The sequence below is a fragment of the Nerophis ophidion genome, linkage group LG06 (assembly GCF_033978795.1).
Source record: "Nerophis ophidion isolate RoL-2023_Sa linkage group LG06, RoL_Noph_v1.0, whole genome shotgun sequence".
NCBI classification, from domain to species: domain Eukaryota; kingdom Metazoa; phylum Chordata; class Actinopteri; order Syngnathiformes; family Syngnathidae; genus Nerophis; species Nerophis ophidion.
Window position 1 is genome coordinate 9,974,238 of NC_084616.1, and position 24,468 is coordinate 9,998,705.

Here is a 24,468-nt window from a genome sequence, read left to right on the forward strand (position 1 = left end):
TTCTTGCTTGATGTACAGCTTAAGTTGTTCAACAGTCTCCTGCCTCATATTTTAGCCTTCATATTGCACCACACATCCAGGTCTGGACTAAAGGCAGGCCAGTCTAGTACCTGCACTCTTCATAGTAAAAGGTTTGGCGTCGTCTTGCTGAAATAAGCAGGGGCGTCCATGATAGCGTTGCTTGGATTGCTCCAAAAGCTGTATGTACTTTTCAGCATTAATGGTGCCTTCACAGATGTGTAAGTTACCCATGCCTTGGCTTGTGGGGCGGCATAGCTCGGTTGGTAGAGTGGCCGTGCCAGCAACTTGAGGGTTGCAGGTTCGATTCCCGCTTGTGCCATCCTAGTCACTGCTGTTGTTTCCTTGGGCAAGACACTTTACCCACCTGCTCCCAGTGCCACCCACACTGGTTTAAATGTAACTTAGATATTGGGTTTCACTATGTGAAGCGCTTTGAGTCACTTGAGAAAAGCGCTATATAAATATAATTCACTTCACTAATACACCCCCATACCATCACACATGCTGACTTTTACACCTTGTGCCTAGAACAGTCCGGATGGTTCTTTTCCTCTTTGGTCCGCCAGACACCACGTCCACAGTTTCCGAAAACAATTTGATATGTGACCTTGTCAGACCACGGAACACTTTTTCCTACTTTGCATCAGTCCATCTGAGATGAGCTCGGGCTTGGCGTTTCTGGGTGTTGTTGATAAATGGCTTTGGATAGTAGAGTTTTAACTTGCACTTACAGATGTAGCAACTCACTGTAGTTAGACAGTGGTTTTTTTCTAAGTGTTCCCGAGCCCATGTGGTGATATCCTTTACACACTGATGTCACTTTTTGATGCAGTACCACCTGAGGGATGTAAGGTGCGTAATGTCATGGCTTACGTGCAGTGATTTCTCCAGATTCTCTGAACCTTTTGATGGTATTACAGACCGTAGATCATGGGTGTCAAACTCTGGCCCGCCGTGTAATTTAATTTGGCCCTTGAGGCGATATCAAATTAACATTACAGCTGGCCCGCCGTTATTACACAACAGCGGTTTCTCAACTTGCCAATCCTCCCGAAGTTCAGTGCCCCTCCCGAAAATCTCCCGGGGCAAGCATTCTCCCGATTTTTACCAGGACAACAATACTGAGGGCCTTTAGCGTTCTCTACAACCTGTCGTCACGTCCGCATTTCCTCCACACAAACAGCGTGTAGGCCCACTCGCATAATATATGCGGCTATTACACACATAAGTGAATGCAAGGCACACTTGGTCAACAGTCATACAGGTCACACTGAGGGTGGCAATTTTAACACTATTACAAATATGCACCACACTGTGAACTAACACTAAACAAGAATGACAAACATATTTCGGGAGAACATCTGCACTGTAACATAACATAAACACAACAGAACAATTACCCAGAATCCCTTGCAGCACTAACTCTTTCAAGACGCTGCATTATATTTTGATATTTACCTCAGAAGGCTGCAAATAGAAAAGAGGCATTACATTTGTATTTAAATTGTATTTGATAATATATGCGGCTATTACACACATAAGTGAATGCAAGGCACACTTGGTCAACAGCCATACAGGTCACACTGAGGGTATTTTAACACTATTACAAATATGCACCACACTGTGAACTAACACCAAACAAGAATGACAAACACATTTCGAGAGAACATCTGCACTGTAACATAACATAAACACAACAGAACAATTACCCAGAATCCCTTGCAGCACTAACTCTTTCAAGACGCTACAATATATTTTGATATTTACCTCAGAAGGCTGCAAATAGAAAAGAGGCATTGAATTTGCATTTAAATTTTATTTTATATGCCATTGATATTTTTTAACTATTATTATTATTATTATTATTTTGCAGTCTATTCAATTGAATATAAGTTGAAAAGGATTTGTTGTATTCTCTTTTTATTTAGCATTTACACAAGGTGAAAACGTCACTAGTTTGGGGGTTTTGCAGAACCCAGAAAGGAGAGACGAGGGCAAACGAGGATTAACGGACCTTGGTAGCTGTCGTCGTGTTGAGCCTGGACTTGCTTGGTCTGGATCTGACCGTCCACGGACTGCATGAAGTACCCGGGGTAGTAGGTCTTGATAATGTCCTCCTTGTCCGCAGAGATCACCTGACCTGTCGAGACGCCACAAGAGAAGGTCAGCGGGCGTTTGGTCAAGCGGCCACGTCCACGTACCTTGCCAGAAGTAGCTGCCCGGCCCGCCCAGCACCACCCGGCCGTCCTGAAAGGGAAGCAGGTTACTATGGCGACGGAGCGAGACGGCAAGAAAACGAAACCCCGGTAGGAGAATGAGGGTTTTACCGTGGTGAAGTCGGCACTGAATCCTCCTTGGCAGTAGCCTTGACCTCCCTCATCGCTGATTTCTACGCACATAAGATAAGATGAATAATACATTTTAGTCGTTTTTATCTTCAAATCCAGTATTTTTTCCCCCCAAATAACAACACAATGGAATTTCAGTACAAATTTGCTGGTATAGCTTAATAGTCAAAGCATGCTGGCCAGTAACATGTCAGGTAACACAAAATATATGAGCAAAAATAGCTAAAAAAAATATATATATATATAGCATGCTCACATGCTACCAATAACATGTTGAAAGAGATTGAAAAATCCAATATGCTCATGTTAGCATGCTGAAATGCTAACAGTAACATGCGTCAATGACCAAAAATAGAGTGTTTTATTATGGAGGTGTCGACCGGAAAAATGCTAGCCTGCTAACGTTAGCATGCATGAAGTACCGTATTGTGACCTGCAAAATTAGCTTAAAATAAGCTAGCATGCTAACAGGTATCATTTGTCAAGTAAAAAAATATTTGACGCTGAAATGTATAGGTGCAAATTTTCCTCAAAATGCTAATATTAGAATGCTTACGATTGTATAACACACACACACACACACATATATATATATATATATATATATATACACTGTATTTTTTGTATGTATTATTAAACAATATATATTTAATTTTAATCATTAATAAATACATCCCAATTATTTGTATATATATTTACACACACACACACACACACACACACAAACATATAAGTGTGTGTGTGTGTATATATATATATTTATATATATACATACATATAAATATATGTAAATACAAACAATTGTGATGTATTTATTAATTATTATAAAATATATATAAATACAGTATATTATATATAAATATGTGTAATATACTGTTTTATTTTTATATATATATATATAAAAACATTAAAAAAAATGTATATAAAATTTTAATAATAAATACATCACAATTATTTGTACATACATATATATATATATATATATACACACACACCCTTATATATATATATATATATAATAAACTGTATTATTTTTAAATATAAATATTTAAAAAATATATATATGTATTTCATTTTAATAATTAATAAACACATCACAATTATTTGTATAAATATATATATATCTACACATATATATAAAGACACACACACACATATATATATATATATATATATATATATATATAATATAAACTATTTATATATGTACATTTAAAACATATATATATATATTTTTCATTTTAATAATTAATAAATACATCACAAATATTTGTATATATATATATATATATATATACAAACACACATACACATATATAATAAACTGCATTATTTTTAATATATATATTTAAAAATATATAAACATATATTACATTTTAATTATCAATAGATACAAAACAATTATTTGTTTATATATATGTATATACATATACACACACACAAATATATAATATACTGTATTATTTATGTGTATATACATATATATATATATATATATATATATATATAAATAGACATACAAATAATTGTGATGTTTATTTATCAAAAATAAATAAATATATATATTTAATATTTTTCAAAAATACAAATAATTCCTTTTCCAAAGTTTAAGTGCCTCTAAAGATGTCTCGGAGACAAATCATATTCCAGGGCGCACTTGTACAATAAACCTGCCTTACAATCATCATATTCCCACATTGCTGAGGTAATACTGATTTTTGTGTGACCAGAGAAAACATAATTGTCTTTCATTACACGCCGCCTCCGCCGTCAAAAGCGAGAAGGCCACGGAGCGACAACGGCGGTCACCTGTTCTGCAGGGGGCGTACTCCACAAACTTGGTGAAGTTCTGCACGGAGAGGTAGCAAGTGCCGGTAGCGTCCGATCGCGCCACGTCCTTCTCCGTCCGCCACGAGTAGAGCGGCGCGCAGGCCTGTGGGACAGGAGGGGGGGGGGGGGGGGTGGGGGGGGGGTTCAGTGGATATATATTGTTCTAAGCCAGAGATGTTTTCCCAGTTGCTACAACAGTGGGGGAGGGGGGGCTAGCATCTGGAGGAGGGTAGCCACGAAACCCAACCCGGGTCACGACCCCTGCTATCGGACCCCGAGACTAAGACGTCACTGGCGCACTTAAAATCCTTTTCCCCCTCGAAATTCGACAGCGCGCCTTATAAGTTGTACTTACCGACCTCGAAGCAATTTTATTTGGTACAAGGTGAGATGACCAGTAGATGGCAGTACAACATAAGAGATACGTGTCGACTATATAGCCACCTTCCTTGACCCGCATATGAACTTGGAAGTGTCATCCCATTCCTAACCCATAGGGTTCAATATGACCTTTTGCAGCTTCAACTCTTCTGGGAAGGCTGTCCACAAGGTTGTAGGAATTTTCCACCATTCCTTGGTGAGGTCACACGCTGATGTTGGTGGAGAAGGTCTGGCGCTCAGTCTTTGTTCTAATTCATCTAAAAGGTGTTCTATCGGGTTCACGTCAAGACTCTGTGAAGGCCAGTCAAGTTCATCCATGTCTTTATGGACCTTGCTGTGTGCACTGGTGATAATGCTTCTTGTAAGAAGCTTACTTTATTTGTCACCTTGGAGGCGAGGGTGAGTGATTCAGAAGTTGCAAACGGACATTAGCCGCTAGCTAGCAAGCCATGTCTTAAAGCTTACCGACCTCGAAGCAATTTTTTTTGGTACATGGTGAAATGATCAGTAGATGGCAGTCCAACATAAGAGATACGTGTCGAATATTTGGCCACCTTCCTTGACCCGCATATGAACTTGGAAGTGTCATCCCATTCCTAACCCATAGGGCTCAATATGACCTTTTGCAGCTTCAACTCTTCTGGGAAGGCTGTCCACAAGGTTATAGGAATTTTCCACCATTCCTTGGTGAGGTCACACGCTGATGTTGGTGGAGAAGGTCTGGCGCTCAGTCTTTGTTCTAATTCATCTAAAACGGGTTCTATCGGGTTCAGGTCAAGACTCTGTGCAGGCCAGTCAAGTTCATCAATGTCTTTAAGGACCTTGCTTTGTGCAATGGTGATAATGCTTCTTGTAAGAAGCTTACTTTATTTGTCACCTTGGAGGCGAGGGTGAGTGATTCAGAAGTTGCAAACGGACATTAGCCGCTAGCTAGCAAGCCATGTCTTAAAGCTTACCGACCTCGAAGCAATTTTATTTGGTACATGGTGAAATGACCAGTAGATGGCAGTCCTACATAAGAGATACGTGTCAACTATTTGGCCACCTGCCTTGACCCGCATATGGACTTGGAAGTGTCATCCCATTCTTAACCCAGAGGGCTCAATATGCTAATGCAGCGTCAACTCTTCTGGGAAGGCTGTCCACAAGGTTATAGGAATTTTCCACCATTCATTGGTGAGGTCACACGCTGATATTCCAAGATGGCGGCGCCCGGACGGGCTGCGCTCTCGAGGAGCTCTTGCTAAAGATGGAACATTTGGCAGAAATACCGGACAATTCCACAAACTTTATGGCTGGCTCACATCGTGGTCACTCCGTGATCACGTACGACCGCCAGACACTTCTGGATGTGGACGAATCGGGCCGTTTTGGACTGATAGACGCGGGCGTGCTAGACTTGCTAACTAGCATGGGAATACATCGGCGGCTACATCCAGCGGCCTGTGAAGCAGGGGAGTCTAGTAGCAGCGGGGGCCGTCTACGGAGCAGACGCCAGCGGTGTGATCGGAAACGCGGATGCCGAGCGGGGCTAAAAACAAAGCAGAAGGCTAATCCCCACAGAACACCACTTTCCTCCATCCCGAAGACGGATTTAGATGGAAAATGCGAGACTACTGGTCTGGGTAAGGAGTCAGTTAAATTAGAACAAGTTTTTTCTGCTTTGAGTGTTTCAGAGTTGGACATGTGTTTTACTGAGGTGGCTAATTATGATGCGTGCAGTTTATCAAAGCAACAAACAAACAATCGGAAAATCCCCGTTACTGAGATGGCTAACCATGATGTGTGCAGTTTATCAAAGCAACAAACAAACAATCGGAAAATCCCCGTTACTGAGGTGGCTAACCATGATGCGTGCAGTTTATCAAAGCAACAATCAAACAATCGGAAAATTCCTGTCGTATCAATTCCTAGATATGGTCGTAACTATACTAAATGCACTGGGCATAATAAACACAACATTATTAATATTGCTACTACGGATAATTTGATCAAAAATTCCCTAAAACAGCCCACTACCTATAATATAGGTTTTTTAAACATAAGATCATTGTCTCCTAAAACGTTGTTAGTTAATGATATTATCAGAGACAACAATCTTAACGTCATCGGTCTCAGCGAAACCTGGCTTAAACCAAACGACTTTTTTGCGCTAAATGAGGCATGTCCTCCTAACTTTACACATGCGCATATTGCCCGTCCGCTCAAAAGGGGTGGGGGGGTCGCACTAATATACAACGAAAACTTTAACCTTAGTCCTAACATAAATAATAAATATAAATCGTTTGAGGTGCTTACTATGAGGTCTGTCACACCGCTGCCTCTACACCTGGCTGTTATCTACCGCCCCCCAGGGCCCTATTCGGACTTTATTAATGAATTCACAGAGTTCGTTGCTGATCTAGTGACACACGCCGATAATATAATCATAATGGGGGACTTTAATATCCATATGAATACCCCATCGGACCCACCGTGCGTAGCGCTCCAGACTGTAATTGATAGCTGTGGTCTCACACAAATAATAAATGAACCCACGCATCGCAACGGTAATACGATAGACCTAGTGCTTGTCAGGGGCATCACCGTTTCCAAAGTTACGATACTCCCGTATACTAAAGTATTGTCCGATCATTACCTTATAAAATTCGAGGTTCAGACGCATGTTCGTCAAACTAATAATAATAATACCTGCTATAGCAGCCGCAACATTAATACAGCCACAACGACAACTCTTGCTGACCTACTGCCCTCGGTAATGGCACCATTCCCAAAGTATGTGGGCTCTATTGATAACCTCACTAACAACTTTAACGACGCCCTGCGCGAAACCATTGATAACATAGCACCGCTAAAGTTAAAAAAGGCTCCAAAAAAGCGCACCCCGTGGTTTACAGAAGAAACTAGAGCTCAGAAATTATTATGTAGAAAGCTGGAACGCAAATGGCGCACGACTAAACTTGAGGTGCACCATCAAGCATGGAGTGATGGTTTAATAACTTATAAACGCATGCTTACCTTAGCTAAAGCTAAATATTACTCAAATCTCATCCACCGTAATAAAAACGATCCTAAATTTTTGTTTAGTACGGTAGCATCGCTAACCCAACAAGGGACTCCTTCCAGTAGCTCCACCCACTCAGCTGATGACTTTATGCAATTCTTTAGTAAGAAAATTGAAGTCATTAGAAAGGAGATTAAAGACAATGCGTCCCAGCTACAACGGGGTTCTATTAACACTGACACATTTGTATATACGGCGGATACTGCCCTCCAAAATAGTTTCTCTCGTTTTGAGGAAATAACATTAGAGGAATTGTTACAACGTGTAAATGGAATAAAACAGACAACATGTTTACTTGACCCTCTTCCTGGGAAACTGATCAAGGAGCTCTTTGAATTATTAGGTCCATCAGTGCTAAATATTATAAACTTATCACTCTCCTCGGGCACTGTTCCCCTAGCATTCAAAAAAGCGGTTATTCATCCTCTTCTTAAAAGACCTAACCTCGATCCTGACCTCATGGTAAATTACCGACCGGTGTCTCACCTTCCCTTTATTTCAAAAATCCTTGAAAAAATTGTTGCGGAGCAGTTAAATGAACACTTAGCGTCTAACAATCTATGTGAAACCTTTCAATCCGGTTTCAGGGCAAATCACTCCACGGAGACAGCCCTCGCAAAAATGACTAATGATCTATTGCTAACGATGGATTCTGATGCGTCATCTATGTTGCTGCTCCTCGATCTTAGCGCTGCTTTCGATACCGTCGATCATAATATTTTATTAGAACGTATCAAAACACGAATTGGTATGTCAGACTTAGCCCTGTCTTGGTTTAACTCTTATCTTACTGATAGGATGCAGTGTGTCTCCCATAACAATGTGACCTCGGACTACGTTAAGGTAACGTGTGGAGTTCCCCAGGGTTCGGTCCTTGGCCCTGCACTCTTCAGCATCTACATGCTGCCGCTAGGTGACGTCATACGCAAATACGGTATTAGCTTTCACTGTTATGCTGATGACACCCAACTCTACATGCCCCTAAAGCTGACCAACACGCCGGATTGTAGTCAGCTGGAGGCGTGTCTTAATGAAATTAAACAATGGATGTCCGCTAACTTTTTGCAACTCAACGCCAAAAAACCGGAAATGCTGATTATCGGTCCTGCTATACACCGAACTCTATTTAATAATACAACTCTAACATTTGACAACCAAACAATTAAACAAGGCGACACGGTAAAGAATCTGGGTATTATCTTCGACCCAACTCTCTCCTTTGAGGCACACATTAAAAGCGTTACTAAAACGGCCTTCTTTCATCTCCGTAACATCGCTAAAATTCGCTCCATTCTGTCCACTAAAGACGCTGAGATCATTATCCATGCGTTTGTTACGTCTCGCCTCGACTACTGTAACGTATTATTTTCGGGTCTCCCCATGTCTAGCATTAAAAGATTACAGTTGGTACAAAATGCGGCTGCTAGACTTTTGACAAGAACAAGAAAGTTTGATCACATTACGCCTGTACTGGCTCACCTGCACTGGCTTCCTGTGCACTTAAGATGTGACTTTAAGGTTTTACTACTTACGTATAAAATACTACACGGTCTAGCTCCATCTTATCTTGCCGATTGTATTGTACCATATGTCCCGGCAAGAAATCTGCGTTCAAAGGACTCCGGCTTATTAGTGATTCCCAAAGCCCAAAAAAAGTCTGCGGGCTATAGAGCGTTTTCCGTTCGGGCTCCAGTACTCTGGAATGCCCTCCCGGTAACAGTTCGAGATGCCACCTCAGTAGAAGCATTTAAGTCTCACCTTAAAACTCATTTGTATACTCTAGCCTTTAAATAGACTCCCTTTTTAGACCAGTTGATCTGCCGTTTCTTTTCTTTTTCTTCTATGTCCCACTCTCCCGTGTAGAGGGGGTCCGGTCCGATCCGGTGGCCATGTACTGCTCGCCTGTGTATCGGCTGGGGACATCTCTGCGCTGCTGATCCGCCTACGCTTCGGATGGTTTCCTGCTGGCTCCGCTGTGAACGGGACTCTCGCTGCTGTGTCTTAGATCCTCTTTGGACTGGACTCTCGCGACTGTGTTGTATCCATTGTGGATTGAACTTTCACAGTATCATGTTAGATGTCGTGGTGGTTTGTGCAGCCCTTTGAGACACTAGTGATTTAGGGCTATATAAGTAAACATTGATTGATTGATTGATTGATGTTGGTGGAGAAGGCCTGGCGCTCAGTCTTTGTTCTAATTCATCTAAAAGGGGTTCTATCGGGTTCAGGTCAAGACTCTGTGCAGGCCAGTCAAGTTCATCCATGTCTTTAAGGACCTTGCTGTGTGCACTGGTGATAATTCTTCTTGTAAGAAGCTTACTTTATTCGTCACCTTGGAGGCGAGGGTGAGTGATTCAGAAGTTGCAAACGGACATTAGCCGCTAGCTAGCAAGCCATGTCTTAAAGCTTACCGACCTCGAAGCAATTTTATTTGGTACATGGTGAAATGATCAGTAGATGGCAGTCCAACATAAGAGATACGTGTCAACTATTTGGCCACCTGCCTTGACCCGCATATGAACTTGGAAGTGTCATCCCATTCCTAACCCATAGGGCTCAATATGCTATTGCATCTTCATCTCTTCTGGGAAGGCTGTCCACAAGGTTGTAGGAATTTTCCACCATTCCTTGGTGAGGTCACACGCTGATGTTGGTGGAGAAGGCCTGGCGCTCAGTCTTTGTTCTAATTCATCTAAAAGGGGTTCTATCGGGTTCAGGTCAAGACTCTGTGCAGGCCAGTCAAGTTCATCCATGTCTTTATGGACCTTGCTGTGTGCACTGGTGATAATGCTTCTTGTAAGAAGCTTACTTTATTTGTCACCTTGGAGGCGAGGGTGAGTGATTCAGAAGTTGCAAACGGACATTAGCCGCTAGCTAGCAAGCCATGTCTTAAAGCTTACCGACCTCGAAGCAATTTTATTTGGTACATGGCGAAATGACCAGTAGATGGCAGTCCTACATAAGAGATACGTGTCAACTATTTGGCCACCTACCTTGACCCGCATATGAACTTGGAAGTGTCATCCCATTCCTAACCCATAGGGTTCAATATGACCTTTTGCAGCTTCAACTCTTCTGGGAAGGCTGTCCACAAGGTTGTAGGAATTTTCCACCATTCATTGGTGAGGTCACACGCTGATGTTGGTGGAGAAGGTCTGGTGCTCAGTCTTTGTTCTAATTCATCTAAAAGGGGTTCTATCGGGTTCAGGTCAAGACTCTGTGCAGGCCAGTCAAGTTCATCCATGTCTTTATGGACCTTGCTTTGTGCACTGGTGATAATGCTTCTTGTAAGAAGCTTACTTTATTTGTCACCTTGGAGGCGAGATTGAGTGATTCAGAAGTTGCAAACAGACATTAGCCGCTAGCTAGCAAGCCATGTCTTAAAGCTTACCGACCTCGAAGCTATTTTATTTGGTACATGGTGAAATGACCAGTAGATGGCAGTCCAACATAAGAGATACATGTCGACTATTTGGCCACCTGCCTTGACTCGCATATGAACTTGGAAGTGTCATCCCATTCCTAACCCATAGGGCTCAATATGACCTTTTGCAGCTTCAACTCTTCTAGGAAGGCTGTCCACAAGGTTGTAGGAATTTTCCACCATTCCTTGGTGAGGTCACACGCTGATGTTGGTGGAGAAGGCCTGGCTCTCAGTCTTTGTTCTAATTCATAGCTCGGTTGGTAGAGTGGCCGTGCCAGCAACTTGAGGGTTGCAGGTACGATTCCCGCTTGTGCCATCCTAGTCACTGCCGTTGTGTCCTTGGGCAAGATACTTTACCCGCACTGGTTTAAATGTAACTTAGATATTGGGTGTCACTATGTAAAGCGCTTTGAGTCACTTGAGAAAAAGCGCTATATAAATATACTTCACTTCACTCATCCAAAAGGTGTTCTATCGGGTTCAGGTCAAGACTCTGTGCAGGCCAGTCAAGTTCATCCATGTCTTTATGGACCTTGCTTTGTGCACTGGTGATAATGCTTCTTGTAAGAAGCTTACTTTATTTGTCACCTTGGAGGCGAGGGTGAGTGATTCAGAAGTTGCAAACGGACATTAGCCGCTAGCTAGCAAGCCATGTCTTAAAGCCATGTGTTTCAGTGTTATAACTTCACCTTTATCTTTACTTTTTAACACCAAAATGTGTCCGTTCTCCCTTTTCTGTCTACACACCGTGTCTGCTTGTAAGTACTCTGTGCGTGTGTGCTGCCGAACATGCTCCTCTGCTGGTAAAATACCCGCAATGTCCCCACCTGACGACTTTTCAAACAGGGTATAGTACCGTTTTTGACTCATTAGTACCGTTATACTACACTAGCGTACAAGATTAGTGCTAACTCTACATTACTGACGGTTATGGAGAATTTGTTGACAATCTAACTTTTACACTCCAACTTTTTCTTGCCATACTGACCAAATGAGATGTGTTGAAAAAAGAGTGGTTATTTCCTGGAGTTTATTATTAGCCCGGGGGGGGAGTTCACTCTGAGAAAAAGTGTCGTGGGGTCGGCATCTGCGGAACGTCGGCGTCAACTCACCAGAATGGTGTCGCCGTGGGAACGCACGGTGGCGCCGAACCACTGGTGGGACTTGAAGTCGATCTGGTGCTGCGTATCGTTGATCAGGAAGTTGCGATCCCCTGTGACGGACACACACATATTTCCGTTAACGCAAAGAATTTTGTGAAGCCCGGGTGAAAAAATGTAAACAAAACACGCACAAAAATGCGAAAAAAACATGACACAGATGACAGATTTAGCAGCAGAAGTGTAAATCTGTCTTGAAACGCTCATCAGTTGTGTTTTAGTGGAGCCTTTGTGTACATTTCTGTTGCTTTTTTATACCCGTAAAAATGTGTGCTGTTATGTTTCTCACAAGCATCGAGGCGAGGCAACATTTTAGAAGATGATGACATTCCTCAAGGAATTGCGTGCTAGTGCTCCAATGCTGAAGTTCAACTTCAAAATGACGAATTGTTGAAGAGGAGCCACTTTGAAAAATGTCCCGTTCATTTCAATGGGGATTTTTAATGAACATTTGGGAATTTGGAGGGAATTTGGAGGAAATTTTTGGGGGCGACTTGTCCAGGGTGTTCCCCGCCTTCCACCTGAGATTGGCTCCAGCAACTCCCGGCCACCCCAAAAGGGAGAAGCGGTAGGAAAATGGATGGATGTTAAAAGACTTGAATGTTCTGAATGAGTTGAAATGGTCGGTGTTGGAATTTTTCAAATCGGTCAAGAAATGTTGAAGTCCTGGAATTTCGGGAAAACCGGGAATTTTTCCGGTTTAAAAAGACTATTTTTTTTTGTCCTGATTAACGGTGGAACGGTTGAAAAATGTGGAAGTTTGAAATATGTCCGGTTCAATTTGAATGGGGAAAAATATCCAGGATAACCTGGAATTCTGGGAATTTTTTGAAAAATGCTAAAAGACTTGAATGAGTTGGAATGGTCGGTGTTGGAATTTTTCAAATTGGTTGAGAAATGTTGAAGTAGTAACATTTTTAATCGAGAAATGGTATTACAGAATTCCTGGAATTTCGGGAAAACCGGGAATTTTTCCGGTTTAAAAAGACTATTTTTCTTTGTCCTGATTAAGAGGAATGTTTTGAGGGTGGAACGGTTGAAAAATGTGGAAGTTTGAAATATGTCCAGTTCAATTTGAATGGGGAAAAATATCCAGGATAACCAGGAATTCTGGGAATTTTTTGAAAAATGCTAAAAGACTTGAATGAGTTGGAATGGTTGGTGTTGGAATTTTTCAAATCGGTTGAGAAATGTTGAAGTAGTAACATTTTCAATCGAGAAATGGTATTACGGAATTCCTGGAATTTCGGGAAAACCGGGATTTTTTCCAGTTAAAAAAAAACTAATTTTTTTTGTCCTGATTAAGAGGAATGTTTTGACAGTGGAACGGTTAAAAAAATGTGGAAATGGTGGAAGTTTGAAATATGTCCAGTTCAATTTGAATGGGGAAAAATATCCAGGATAACCAGGAATTCTGGGAATTTTTTAAAAAATGCTAAAAGACTTGAATGAGTTGGAATGGTCGGTGTTGGAATTTTTCAAATCGGTCGAGAAATGTTGAAGTAGTAACATTTTTAATCGAGAAATGGTATTACAGAATTCCTGGAATTTCGGGAAAACCGGGAATTTTTCCAGGTTCGAAAAAACACATTTTTTGTCCTGATTAAGAGGAATGTTTTGACGGCGGAACGGTTGAAAAATGTGGACGTTTGAAATATGTCCAGTTCAGTTTGAATTGGGAAAATTATCCAGGATAACCTGGAATTCTGGGAATTTTTTGAAAAATGCTAAAAGATTTGAATGTTATGAATGAGTTGAAATGGTCGGTGTTGGAATTTTTCAAATCGGTCGAGAAATGTTGAAGTAGTAACATTTTTAATCGAGAAATGGTATTAAGGAATTCCTGGAATTTCGGGAAAACCGGGAATTTTTGCACTTTAAAAAGAACTATTTTTTTTGTCCTGATTAAGAGGAATGTTTTGACGGTGGAACGGTTGAAAAATGTGGAAATGGTGGAAGTTTGAAATATGTCCAGTTCAATTTGAATGGGGAAAAATATCCAGGATAACCTGGAATTCTGGGAATTTTTTGAAAAATGCTAAAAGACTTGAATGAGTTGGAATGGTCGGTGTTGGAATTTTTCAAATCGGTTGAGAAATGTTGAAGTAGTAACATTTTTAATCGAGAAATGGTATTAAGGAATTCCTGTGAATTTCGGGAAAACCGGGATTTTTTCCAGTTTAAAAAAAACTAATTTTTTTTGGTCCTGATTAAGAGGAATGTTTTGACGGTGGAAGGGTTAAAAAATTTGGAAATGGTGGAAGTTTGAAATATGTCCAGTTCAATTTGAATGGGGAAAAATATCCAGGATAACTTGGAATTCTGGGAAATTTTTGGAAAATTCTAAAAGACTTGATTGTTCTGAATGATTTGAAATGGTTGGTGTTGGAATTTTTCAAATCGGTCGAGAAATATTGAAGTAGTAACATTTTTAATCGAGAAATGGTATTACGGAATTCCTGGAATTTCGGGAAAACCGCAAATTTTTCCAGTTAAAAAAAAAACAACTTTGTTTTTTTGTCCTGATTAAGAGGACTGTTTTGACGGTGGAAAAGTTGAAAAATGTGGAAGGAGTAGTCGCCAGAAAAAAGGGTGAAAATAGGGTTTGAAAAAACGGCCATTCTGGAAAATCCTGGAATATATTTTTTTGAACTTGGGAAATTGATAGTTTGAATGTTTAGGATGAGTGGAATATGTTGAAGGTGGGATCGGTTGAAAAATGTGGAAAATATGGAAGTTTGAAACACGGCCAGTTAATTTTGAATGGGGAAAATGTCCAGGAAAACCTAAAATTCTGGGAATTTATTGGAAAATTCTAAAAGACATGAATGTTCTGAATCAGATGAAACGATTGGTGTTGGAATTTTTCAAATCGGTCGAGAAATGTTGAAGTAGTAACATTTTTAATTGAAAAATGGTATTACGGAGTTCCTGGAATTTCGGGAAAACCGGGAATTTTTCCAGTTTAAAAAAAAAACACATTTTTTTTGTCATGATTAAGAGGAATGTTTTGACGGTGGAACGGTTAAAAAATGTGGAAATGGTGGAAGTTTGAAATATGTCCAGTTCAATTTGAATGGGGAAAAATATCCAGGATAACATGGAATTCTGGGAATTTTTTGAAAAATGCTAAAAGACTTGAATGTTATGAATGAGTTGAAATGGTCGGTGTTGGAATTTTTCAAATCGGTCGAGAAACGTTGAAGTAGTAACATTTTTAATCGAGAAATGGTATTACAGAATTCCTGGAATTTCGGGAAAACCGGGAATTTTTGCAGTTTAAAAAAACTTTTTTTTTTGGTCCTGATTAAGAGGAATGTTTTGACGGTGGAACGGTTGAAAAATGTGGAAATGGTGAAAGTTTGAAATATGTCCAGTTCAATTTGAATGGGGAAAAATATCCAGTATAACCTGGAATTCTGGGATTTTTTTGAAAAATGCTAAAAGACTTGAATGTTATGAATGAGTTGAAATGGTCGTTGTTGGAATTTTTCAAATCGGTCGAGAAACGTTGAAGTAGTAACATTTTTAATCGAGAAATGGTATTACAGAATTCCTGGAATTTCGGGAAAACCGGGAATTTTTGCAGTTTAAAATTTTATTTTTTTTGTCCTGATTAAGAGGAATGTTTTGACAGCGGAACGGTTGAAAAATGTGGAAATGGTGGAAGTTTGAAATATGTCCAGTTCAATTTGAATGGGAAAAAATATCCAGGATAACCTGGAATTCTGGGAATTTTTAGAAAAATGCTAAAAAACGTGAATGTTATGAATGAGTTGGAATGGTCAATGTTGGAATTTTTCAAAGCGGTTGAGAAATGTTGAAGTAGTAACATTTTTAATCGAGAAATGGTATTACGGAGTTCCTGGAATTTCGGGAAAACCGGGAATTTTTCCAGTTTAAAAAAAACAAATTTTTTTGGTCCTGATTAAGAGGAATGTTTTGACGGTGGACCGGTTGAAAAATGTGGAAATGGTGGAAGTTTGAAATATGTCATGTTCAATTTGAATGGGGAAAAATATCCAGGGTAACTTGGAATTCTGGGAATTTTTTGAAAAATGCTAAAAGGCTTGAATGTTATGAATGAGTTGGAATGGTCGGTGTTGGAATTTTTCAAATCGGTCGAGAAACGTTGAAGTAGTAACATTTTTAATCGAGAAATGGTATTACGGAATTCCTGGAATTTCGGGAAAACCGGGAATTTTCGCAGTTCAAAAAAACTATTTTTTTTGTCCTGATTAAGAGGAATGTTTTGACGGTGGAACGGTTGAAAAATGTGGAAATGGTGGAAGTTTGAAATATGTACAGTTCAATTTGAATGGGGAAAAATATCCAGGATAACCTGGAATTCGGGGAATTTTTTGAAAAATGCTAAAAGACTTGAATGTTATGAATGAGTTCGAATGGTCGGTGTTGGAATTTTTTAAATCGGTCGAGAAATGTTGAAATAGTAACATTTTTAATCGAGAAATGGTATTACAGAATTCCTGGAATTTTGGTGAAAAAAACGGGAATTTTTCCAGTTTAAAAAAACCAAATTTTTGTTGTCCTGATTAAGAGGACTGTTTTGACGGTGGAACGGTTGAAAAATGTGGAAATGGTGGAAGTTTGAAATATGTCCTGTTCAATTTGAATGGGGAAAAATATCCAGGATAACCTGGAATTCTGGGATTTTTTTGAAAAATGATAAAAGATGTGAATGTTATGAATGAGTTGGAATGGTCGGTGTTGGATTTTTTTTAATCGGTTGAGAAATGTGTAAGTAGTAACATTTTTAATCGAGAAATGGTATTACGGAATTCCTGGAATTTCGGGAAAACCGGGAATTTTTGCACTTTAAAAATAACTATTTTTTTTGTCCTGATTAAGAGGAATGTTTTGACGGTGGAACGGTTGGAAAATGTGGAAATGGTGGAAGTTTGAAATATGTCCAGTTCAATTTGAATGGGGAAAAATATCTGGATAACCTGGAATTCTGGGAATTTTTTGAAAAATGCTAAAAGACTTGAATGTTATGAATGAGTTGAAATGGTCAGTGTTGGAATTTTTCAAATGGGTCGAGAAATGTCAAAGAAGTAACATTTTTAACCCAGCAATGGTATTACGGAATTCCTGGAATTTCGGGAAAACCGGCAATTTTTCGGGTTAAAAAAAACCCTAATTTTTTTAACTTGGGAAATGGATAGTTTGAATATCTAGGATGAGTGGAATATGTTGAAGGTGGAATCGGTTGAAAAATGTGGAAATGGTGGAAGTTTGAAAAATGGCCAAATCATTTTGAATGGGGAAAAATGTCCAGGAAAACCTGGAATTCTGGGAGATCTGAGATTTTTTTGGAAAATGTTAAAAAACTTGAATGTTTTGAATGAGTTGAAATGGCTGGTGTTGAATTTTTCAAATTGGTCGGTAAAAATTGAAGTCGTAACATTTTTAATTGAGAAATGGTATTACGGAATTCCTGGAATTTCAGGAAAACCAGGAATTTTTTCAGTTCACACAACTTGTTTTTTGGTCCTGATTAAGAGGGAAGTTTTGACGGCGGAACGGTTGACGTGGGTTGAAAAATGTGGACGGTGTAGTCGCCAGAAAAAAGGGTAAAAATAGGGTTTGAAAAAACAGGCATTCTGGGAAAACCTGGATTTTTTTTAACTTGGGAAATGGATAGTTTGAATGTCTAGGATGATAGGAATATGTTGAAGGTGGAATCAGTGGAAAATATGGAAGTTTGAAACACGGCCAGTTAATTTTGAATGGGAAAAATGTCCCGGAAAACCTGGAATTCTGGGAAATCTGGAAAATTTTAGGAAAATGCTAAAAGAGTTGAATGTTCTGAATAAGTTGAAATGGTTGGTGTTGGAATTTTTCAAATTGGTCGAGAAATGTTGAAGTAGTAACATTTTTAATTGAGAAACGGTATTACGGAATTCCTGGAAGTTCGGGAAAACCGGAAATTTTTCCAATTAAAAAAAACAATTTAGTTTTTTTGTCCTGATTAAGAGGAATGTTTTGACGGCGGAACAGTTGAAAAATGTGGAAGGAGTAGTCGCCAGAAAAAAGTGTCAAAATAGAGTTTGAAAAAAAGGGCATTCTGGAAATCCTGGAATATATTTTTTGAACTTGGGAAATTCATAGTTTGAATGTTTAGGATGAGTGGAATATGTTGAAGGTGGAATCGGTTGAAAAATGTGGAAATGGTGGAAGTTTGAAAAATGACCAATTAATTTTGAATGGGGAAAAATGTCCAGGAAAACCTAAAATTCTGGGAATTTATTGGAAAATTCTAAAAGACATGACTGTTCTGAATGACTTGAAATGGTTGGTGTTGGAATTTTTTCAAATCGGTCGATAAATGTTGAAGTTGTAACATTTTTAATTGAAAAATGTTATTACGGAGTTCCTGGAATTTCGGGAAAACCGGGAATTTTTCCAGTTCAAAAAACTTTGTTTTTTTGGCGGTGGAACAGTTGACGTGGGTTGTAAAATGTGGAAGGAGTAGTCGCCAGAAAAAAGGGTGAAAATACGGTTTGGAAAAAACGGGGATTCTGGGAAATCCTGGAAAAAAAAAATTCTGAACTTGGTAAATGGATAGTTTGACTGCCTAGGATGTGTGGAATTAGTTGAAGTTGGAATCTATCAACCTGACTCCGTTCCAAACACAATGAAATAAATGCATTTTGCTAAACAAATACCAAGATCATACCACGGACTGCACCAGGCAGAGGATCTGTTTTGGAGCAAATCGGGAGAGCTTAACCCGACTGACCCTGGAGTCCGTTTGAACACCTGGCCCCTGATCCCCCCCCCCCCGCTCCAACGCTCCTCGACAAGACAGATGGTCGCGGGAGTCAGGTTTAAGACTTTTGCAGCTTCATTGGCAGACATATGCCGCATCTGCGCCTCCGCTGAGATCAAAATGCAAACAAAATTGACAGTCCTTTAGTCCAGAAACCGCAGTTCCTGGTCGGGAACCGCAAACGTGTTGCTCCGCTCTCTGGAGGTCTGGCGATCGCCGAGCAAAGTCAAGATGTAAGGCGAGCACGACGCGAGCCGGAGGTCTGCTACGCGTCTTTGTGGAACAGCTCGAGGGCTCCGGTCCAAGGAAAACATTCCGTCTTTGGACCGCAGCCCTGGTAGCAACATGGCTCTGTGTTCCGACACACTTCTGCCTCCAGTTCTCTCGTTTCCACGTCCAGATCGTGGCGCTAAATGTCATCTTCTCAAGAGGATTACGACCGTGACCAGGAGTGGAGGCCAGGACTGCATTTATTTCATGACCCAGGTGCACCTGCATCGGGCCTAAAAACCTGTGGTGTCCCGGCATGAAACGTAGCACCTCAGCCATGCTGGCAATTACAGGACGTGACCTGCGAGCCTGTTGCTTCGGCTAATCGCTTTCAACCTTTAAGAACACACCGCTCTGTTTTCACAACTCCCAGGTGTCGGCGCGAATAATTCAGAGCCACCAGGGAGTGCGAGGCCGAGGCCGAGGTCGAGTTGTGTATGTTTGGTTGCCGAGGCGACCGACAGATGGAAAGATCTAGGCTTGTACCGTATAGTTTCTCCTGCCGGTCGGACGTCGCCCAAACACCTCCCTAGGGAGGCGTTCGGGTGGCATCCTGACCAGATGCCCGAACCACCTCATCTGGTTCCTCTCCATGTGGAGGAGCGGCGGCTTTACTCTGAGCTCCTCCCGGATTACAAAGCTTCTAGCCCTATCTCTAAGGGCCGCTTGTACCCGTGATCTTGTCCTTTCGGTCTTAACCCAAAGCTCAAGACCATAGGTGAGCATGGGAACGTAGATCCACCGGGAAATTGAGAGCTTTGCCTTCCGGCTCAGCTCCTTTTTGACCACAACGGATCGATACAGCGTCCGCATTACTGAAGACGCCGCACCGATCCGCCTTTCAATCTCACGACCACTCTTCCCTTTCTTGTGAATAAGACTTCCAGGTACTTGGACTCCTCCACTTGGGGCAGGGTCTCCTTCCCAACTTGGGAGACGGCACTCCACCCTTTCCCGGGCGAGGACCGTGGACTCGGACTTGGAGGTGCTGATTCTCATCCCAGTCGCTTCACACTCGGCTGTGAACCGATCCAGGGTTGGGGTTAGGGTTAGGTTAGAAACCCTAACCCGAACCCTTATTGCTTATTAGCAACCCTAACCCTTATATGTTCCCCTAGTGTCCAAATAACTCTAAATTAAGTCTCTGTTACTTTAATAGGCAAGTAATTAATGGTAAATATGTTCCCCATACTAAAGTGTTACCTTATACTAGTACCGGTACACCGGACTACCCTGGTTCCAAGTTGGCACATTACTGTGGTAAAGCATCTTTCACATAACGTAGTTCTAATCTGAACTCCAGTCCCTTCGGTGGCAGTACAGAACACATTAGTCCAAGCCCCAACAGTCTAGAATGTTGGGAACAGTCTAGAATGATGGGAACATTGTGGAATGTAGGGAACAGTCTAGAATGATGCTGACATTCCTAAATGATGGGGACATTTTGGAAGTTTGGGGACAATCTGGAATGTTGGGAACCGTCTAGAATGTTGGGAACAGTCTAGAATGTTGGGAACAGTCTAGAATGATGGGAACAGTCTAGAATGATGCTGACATTCCTAAATGATGGGGACATTTTGGAAGTTTGGTGACAATCTGGAATGTTGAGAACCGTCTAGAATGTTGGGAACAGTCTAGAATGATGGGAACATTGTGGAATGTAGGGAACAGTCTAGAATGATGCTGACATTCCTAAATGATGGGGACATTTTGGAAGTTTGGGGACAATCTGGAATGTTGGGAACCGTCTAGAATGTTGGGAACAGTCCTGAATGATGGGAACATTGTAGAATGTTTGGGACATTCTGGATTGATAAGGGTATCTGTGAATGTTGGGAACATTCTGGAATGATGGTGACATTCCTAAATGATGGGGACATTCTGGAAGTTTGGGGACATTCTGGAATGTTGGGAACAGTCCAAATATGTTGGGAACAGTCCAGAATGTTGGGAACAGGCTAATGTTGGGGATATTCTGGAAGGTTGGGGACATTCTGGAATGATGGGAACATTCTGAAATTCTGGGAAGAGTCTAAAATGTTGGGGACATTCCGGAATGATGGGAATATTCCGGAATGTTGGGAACCGTCTGTAATGTTGGGGACATTCTGGAATGATAGGGATATCTATGAATGTTGGGACACATTCTGGGAAAAGTCCAGAATGTTGGGAACAGTCTCAAATGTTGGGAACAGTCCGGAATGTTGGGAACATTCTAGAATGTTGGGAACATTCTAGAATGATGGAAACATTCTGGAATATTAGGGACATTCTGGAAGGTTGGGAACAGTCCAGAATGTTGGGAACATGCTGAAATGCTGGGAAGAGTCTAAAATGTTGGGGACATTCTAGAATGATGGGGACATTCCGGAATGATGGGAACATTCCGTAATGTGTATATTCCGGAATGTTGGGGTCATTCTGGAATGATAGGGATATCTATGAATGTTGGGGCACATTCTGGGAAAAGTCCAGAATGTTGGGAACAGTCCGGGATGTTGGGAACAGTCCAGAATGTTGGGAACAGTCTAGAATGATGGAGACATTCTAGAAGGTTGGGGACATTCTGGAAGGTTGGGAACATGCTGAAATGCTGGGAAGAGTCTAAAATGTTGGGGACATTCTGGAATGATGGGGACATTCCGGAATGATGGGAACTTTCCGGAATGTTGGGGACATTCTGGAATGATAGGGATATCTATGAATATTGGGGCACATTCTGGGAAAAGTCCAGAATGTTGGGAACAGTCCAAAATGTTGGGAACAGTCCGGAATGTTGGGAACATTCTAGAATGATGGAAACATTCTGGAATGTTGGGGACATTCTGGAAGGTTGGGAACAGTCCAGAATGTTGGGAACATGCTGAAATGCTGGGAAGAGTCTAAAATGTTGGGGACATTCTAGAATGATGGGGACATTCCGGAATGATGGGAACATTCCGGAATGTTGGGGACATTCCGGAATGTTGGGGACATTCCGGAATGATAGGGATATCTATGAATGTTGGGCCGCATTCTGGGAAAAGTCCAGAATGTTGGGAACAGTCTAAATTGTTGGGAACAGTCCGGAATGTTGGGAACAGTCTAGAATGATGGAAACATTCCGGAATGTTGGGGACATTCTGGAAGGCTGGGGACATTCTGGAAGGTTGGGGACATTCTGAAATGCTGGGAAGAGTCGAAAATGTTGGGGACATTCTGGAATGATGGGGACATTCCGGAATGATTGGAACATTCTGTAATGTTGGGGACATTCTGGAATGTTGGGGACATGCTGGAATGATAGGGATATCTATGAATGTTGGGGCACATTCTGGGAAAAGTCCAGAATGTTGGGAACAGTCCAGAATGTTCTGAACAGTCTAGAATGATGGAAACATTCTGGAATGTTGGGGATATTCTGGAAGGTTGGGGACATTGTAGAATGTTGGGAAGATTCTGGAAAGTGGGGAACATGCTGAAATGCTGGGAAGAGTCCAGAATGTTGGGAACATTCCAGAATGATGGGAACATTCCGTAATCTTGGGGACATTCCAGAATGATGGAAACATTCTGGAATGTTGGGGATATTCTGGAAGGTTGGGGACATTGTAGAATGTTGGGAAGATTCTGGAATGTGGGGAACATGCTGAAATGCTGGGAGGAGTCTAAAATGTTGGGACATTCTGGAATGATGGGGACATTCCGTAATGTTGGGGACATTCTGGAAGGTTGGGGACATTCTGGAGGTTGGGGACATTCTGGAATGTTGGGAACATGCTGAAATGCTGGGAAGAGTCCAGAATGTTGGGAACATTCCAGAATAATGGGAACATTCCGTAATCTTGGGGACATTCCAGAATGTTGGGGACATTCTGAAATAATAGGGATATCTATGAATGTTGGGGCACATTCTGGAAAAAGTCCAGAATGTTGGGGACAGTCTAAAATGTTGGGAACAGTCCAGAATGTTGGGAACAGTCTAGAATGATGGAAATATTCTGGAATGTTGGGGACATTCTAGAAGGTTGGGGACATTCTGGAATGTTGGGAACATGCTGAAATGCTGGGAAGGGTCTAAAATGTTGGGGACATTCTGGAATGATGGGGACATTCCAGAATGATGGGAACATTCCGTAATGTTGGGGACATTCTGAATGATAGGGATATCTATGAATGTTGGGGCACATTCTGGGAAAAGTCCAGAATGTTGGGAACAGTCTAGAATGTTGGGAACAGTCCGGAATGTTGGGAACAGTCCAGAATGTTGGGAACATTCTAGAATGATGGAAACATTCTGGAATGTTGGGGACATGCTGAAATGCTGGGAAGAGTCTAAAATGTTGGGTACATTCTGGAATGATCGGGATATTCCGGAATGATGGGAACATTTTGTAATGTTGGGGACATTCCGGAATGTTGGGGACATTCTGGAATGATGGGGACATTCTGGAACGATGGGGACATTCCGGAATGATGGGGACATTCCGCAATGTTGGGGACATTCTGGAATGATAGTGATATCTATGAATGTTGGGGCACATTCTGGGAAAAGTCCAGAATGTTGGGAACAGTCTAAAATGTTGGGAACAGTCCTGAATGTTGGGAACAGTCCTGAATGTTGGGAACAGTCTAGAAAGATGGAAACATTCTGGAATGTTGGGAACATTCCGGAATGTTGGGGACATTCCGGAATGATAGTGATATCTATGAATGTTGGGGCGCATTCTGGGAAAAGTCCAGAATGTTGGGAACAGTCCGGAATGTTGGAAACAGTCTAGAATGATGGGGGCATTCTGGAAGGTTGGGGACATTCTGGAAGGATGGGAACCTTCTGGAATGTTGGAAACAGTCTGCAATGCTCGGGATATCTATGAATGTTGGGAACATTCTGGAAGTTTGGGGATATTCTGGATTGATAAGGATATCTGTGAATGTTGCGTGCATTCTGCAAGGTTGGAGACATTCTGGAAAGGTGGGCACATTCTGGAATGTTGGGAACAGTCAAGAGTGTCGGGAACATTCTGGAATGATGGGGACGTTCTGGAATGTTGGGAACCGTCTAGAATGTTGGGGACATTCTGGATTGATAGGGATATCTGTGATTGTCGAGAACTTTTTGGAATGACGGGGACGTTCTGAAATGTTGGGAACAGTCTGCAATGTTGGGAACAGTCTAGAACGGCAGTACAGAACAC

General features: G+C 41.2%; 1 protein-coding gene across 1 annotated transcript in view; it reads right to left on the reverse strand.

Annotated features, from left to right (window-relative positions):
• The window catches only part of itga5 (integrin, alpha 5 (fibronectin receptor, alpha polypeptide)), a 141,634-nt gene that overhangs the window by 92,475 nt on the left and 24,691 nt on the right, over positions 1 to 24,468 (reverse strand). Inside the window, exons 3-7 of the mRNA XM_061902326.1 lie at positions 12,181 to 12,281; positions 4,179 to 4,302; positions 2,349 to 2,410; positions 2,223 to 2,268; positions 2,036 to 2,161 (exon numbers count right to left, since the gene is read on the reverse strand). Coding sequence (XP_061758310.1) covers positions 2,036 to 2,161; positions 2,223 to 2,268; positions 2,349 to 2,410; positions 4,179 to 4,302; positions 12,181 to 12,281 — 459 coding nt within the window. The remainder of the gene's footprint in view (positions 1 to 2,035; positions 2,162 to 2,222; positions 2,269 to 2,348; positions 2,411 to 4,178; positions 4,303 to 12,180; positions 12,282 to 24,468) is intronic.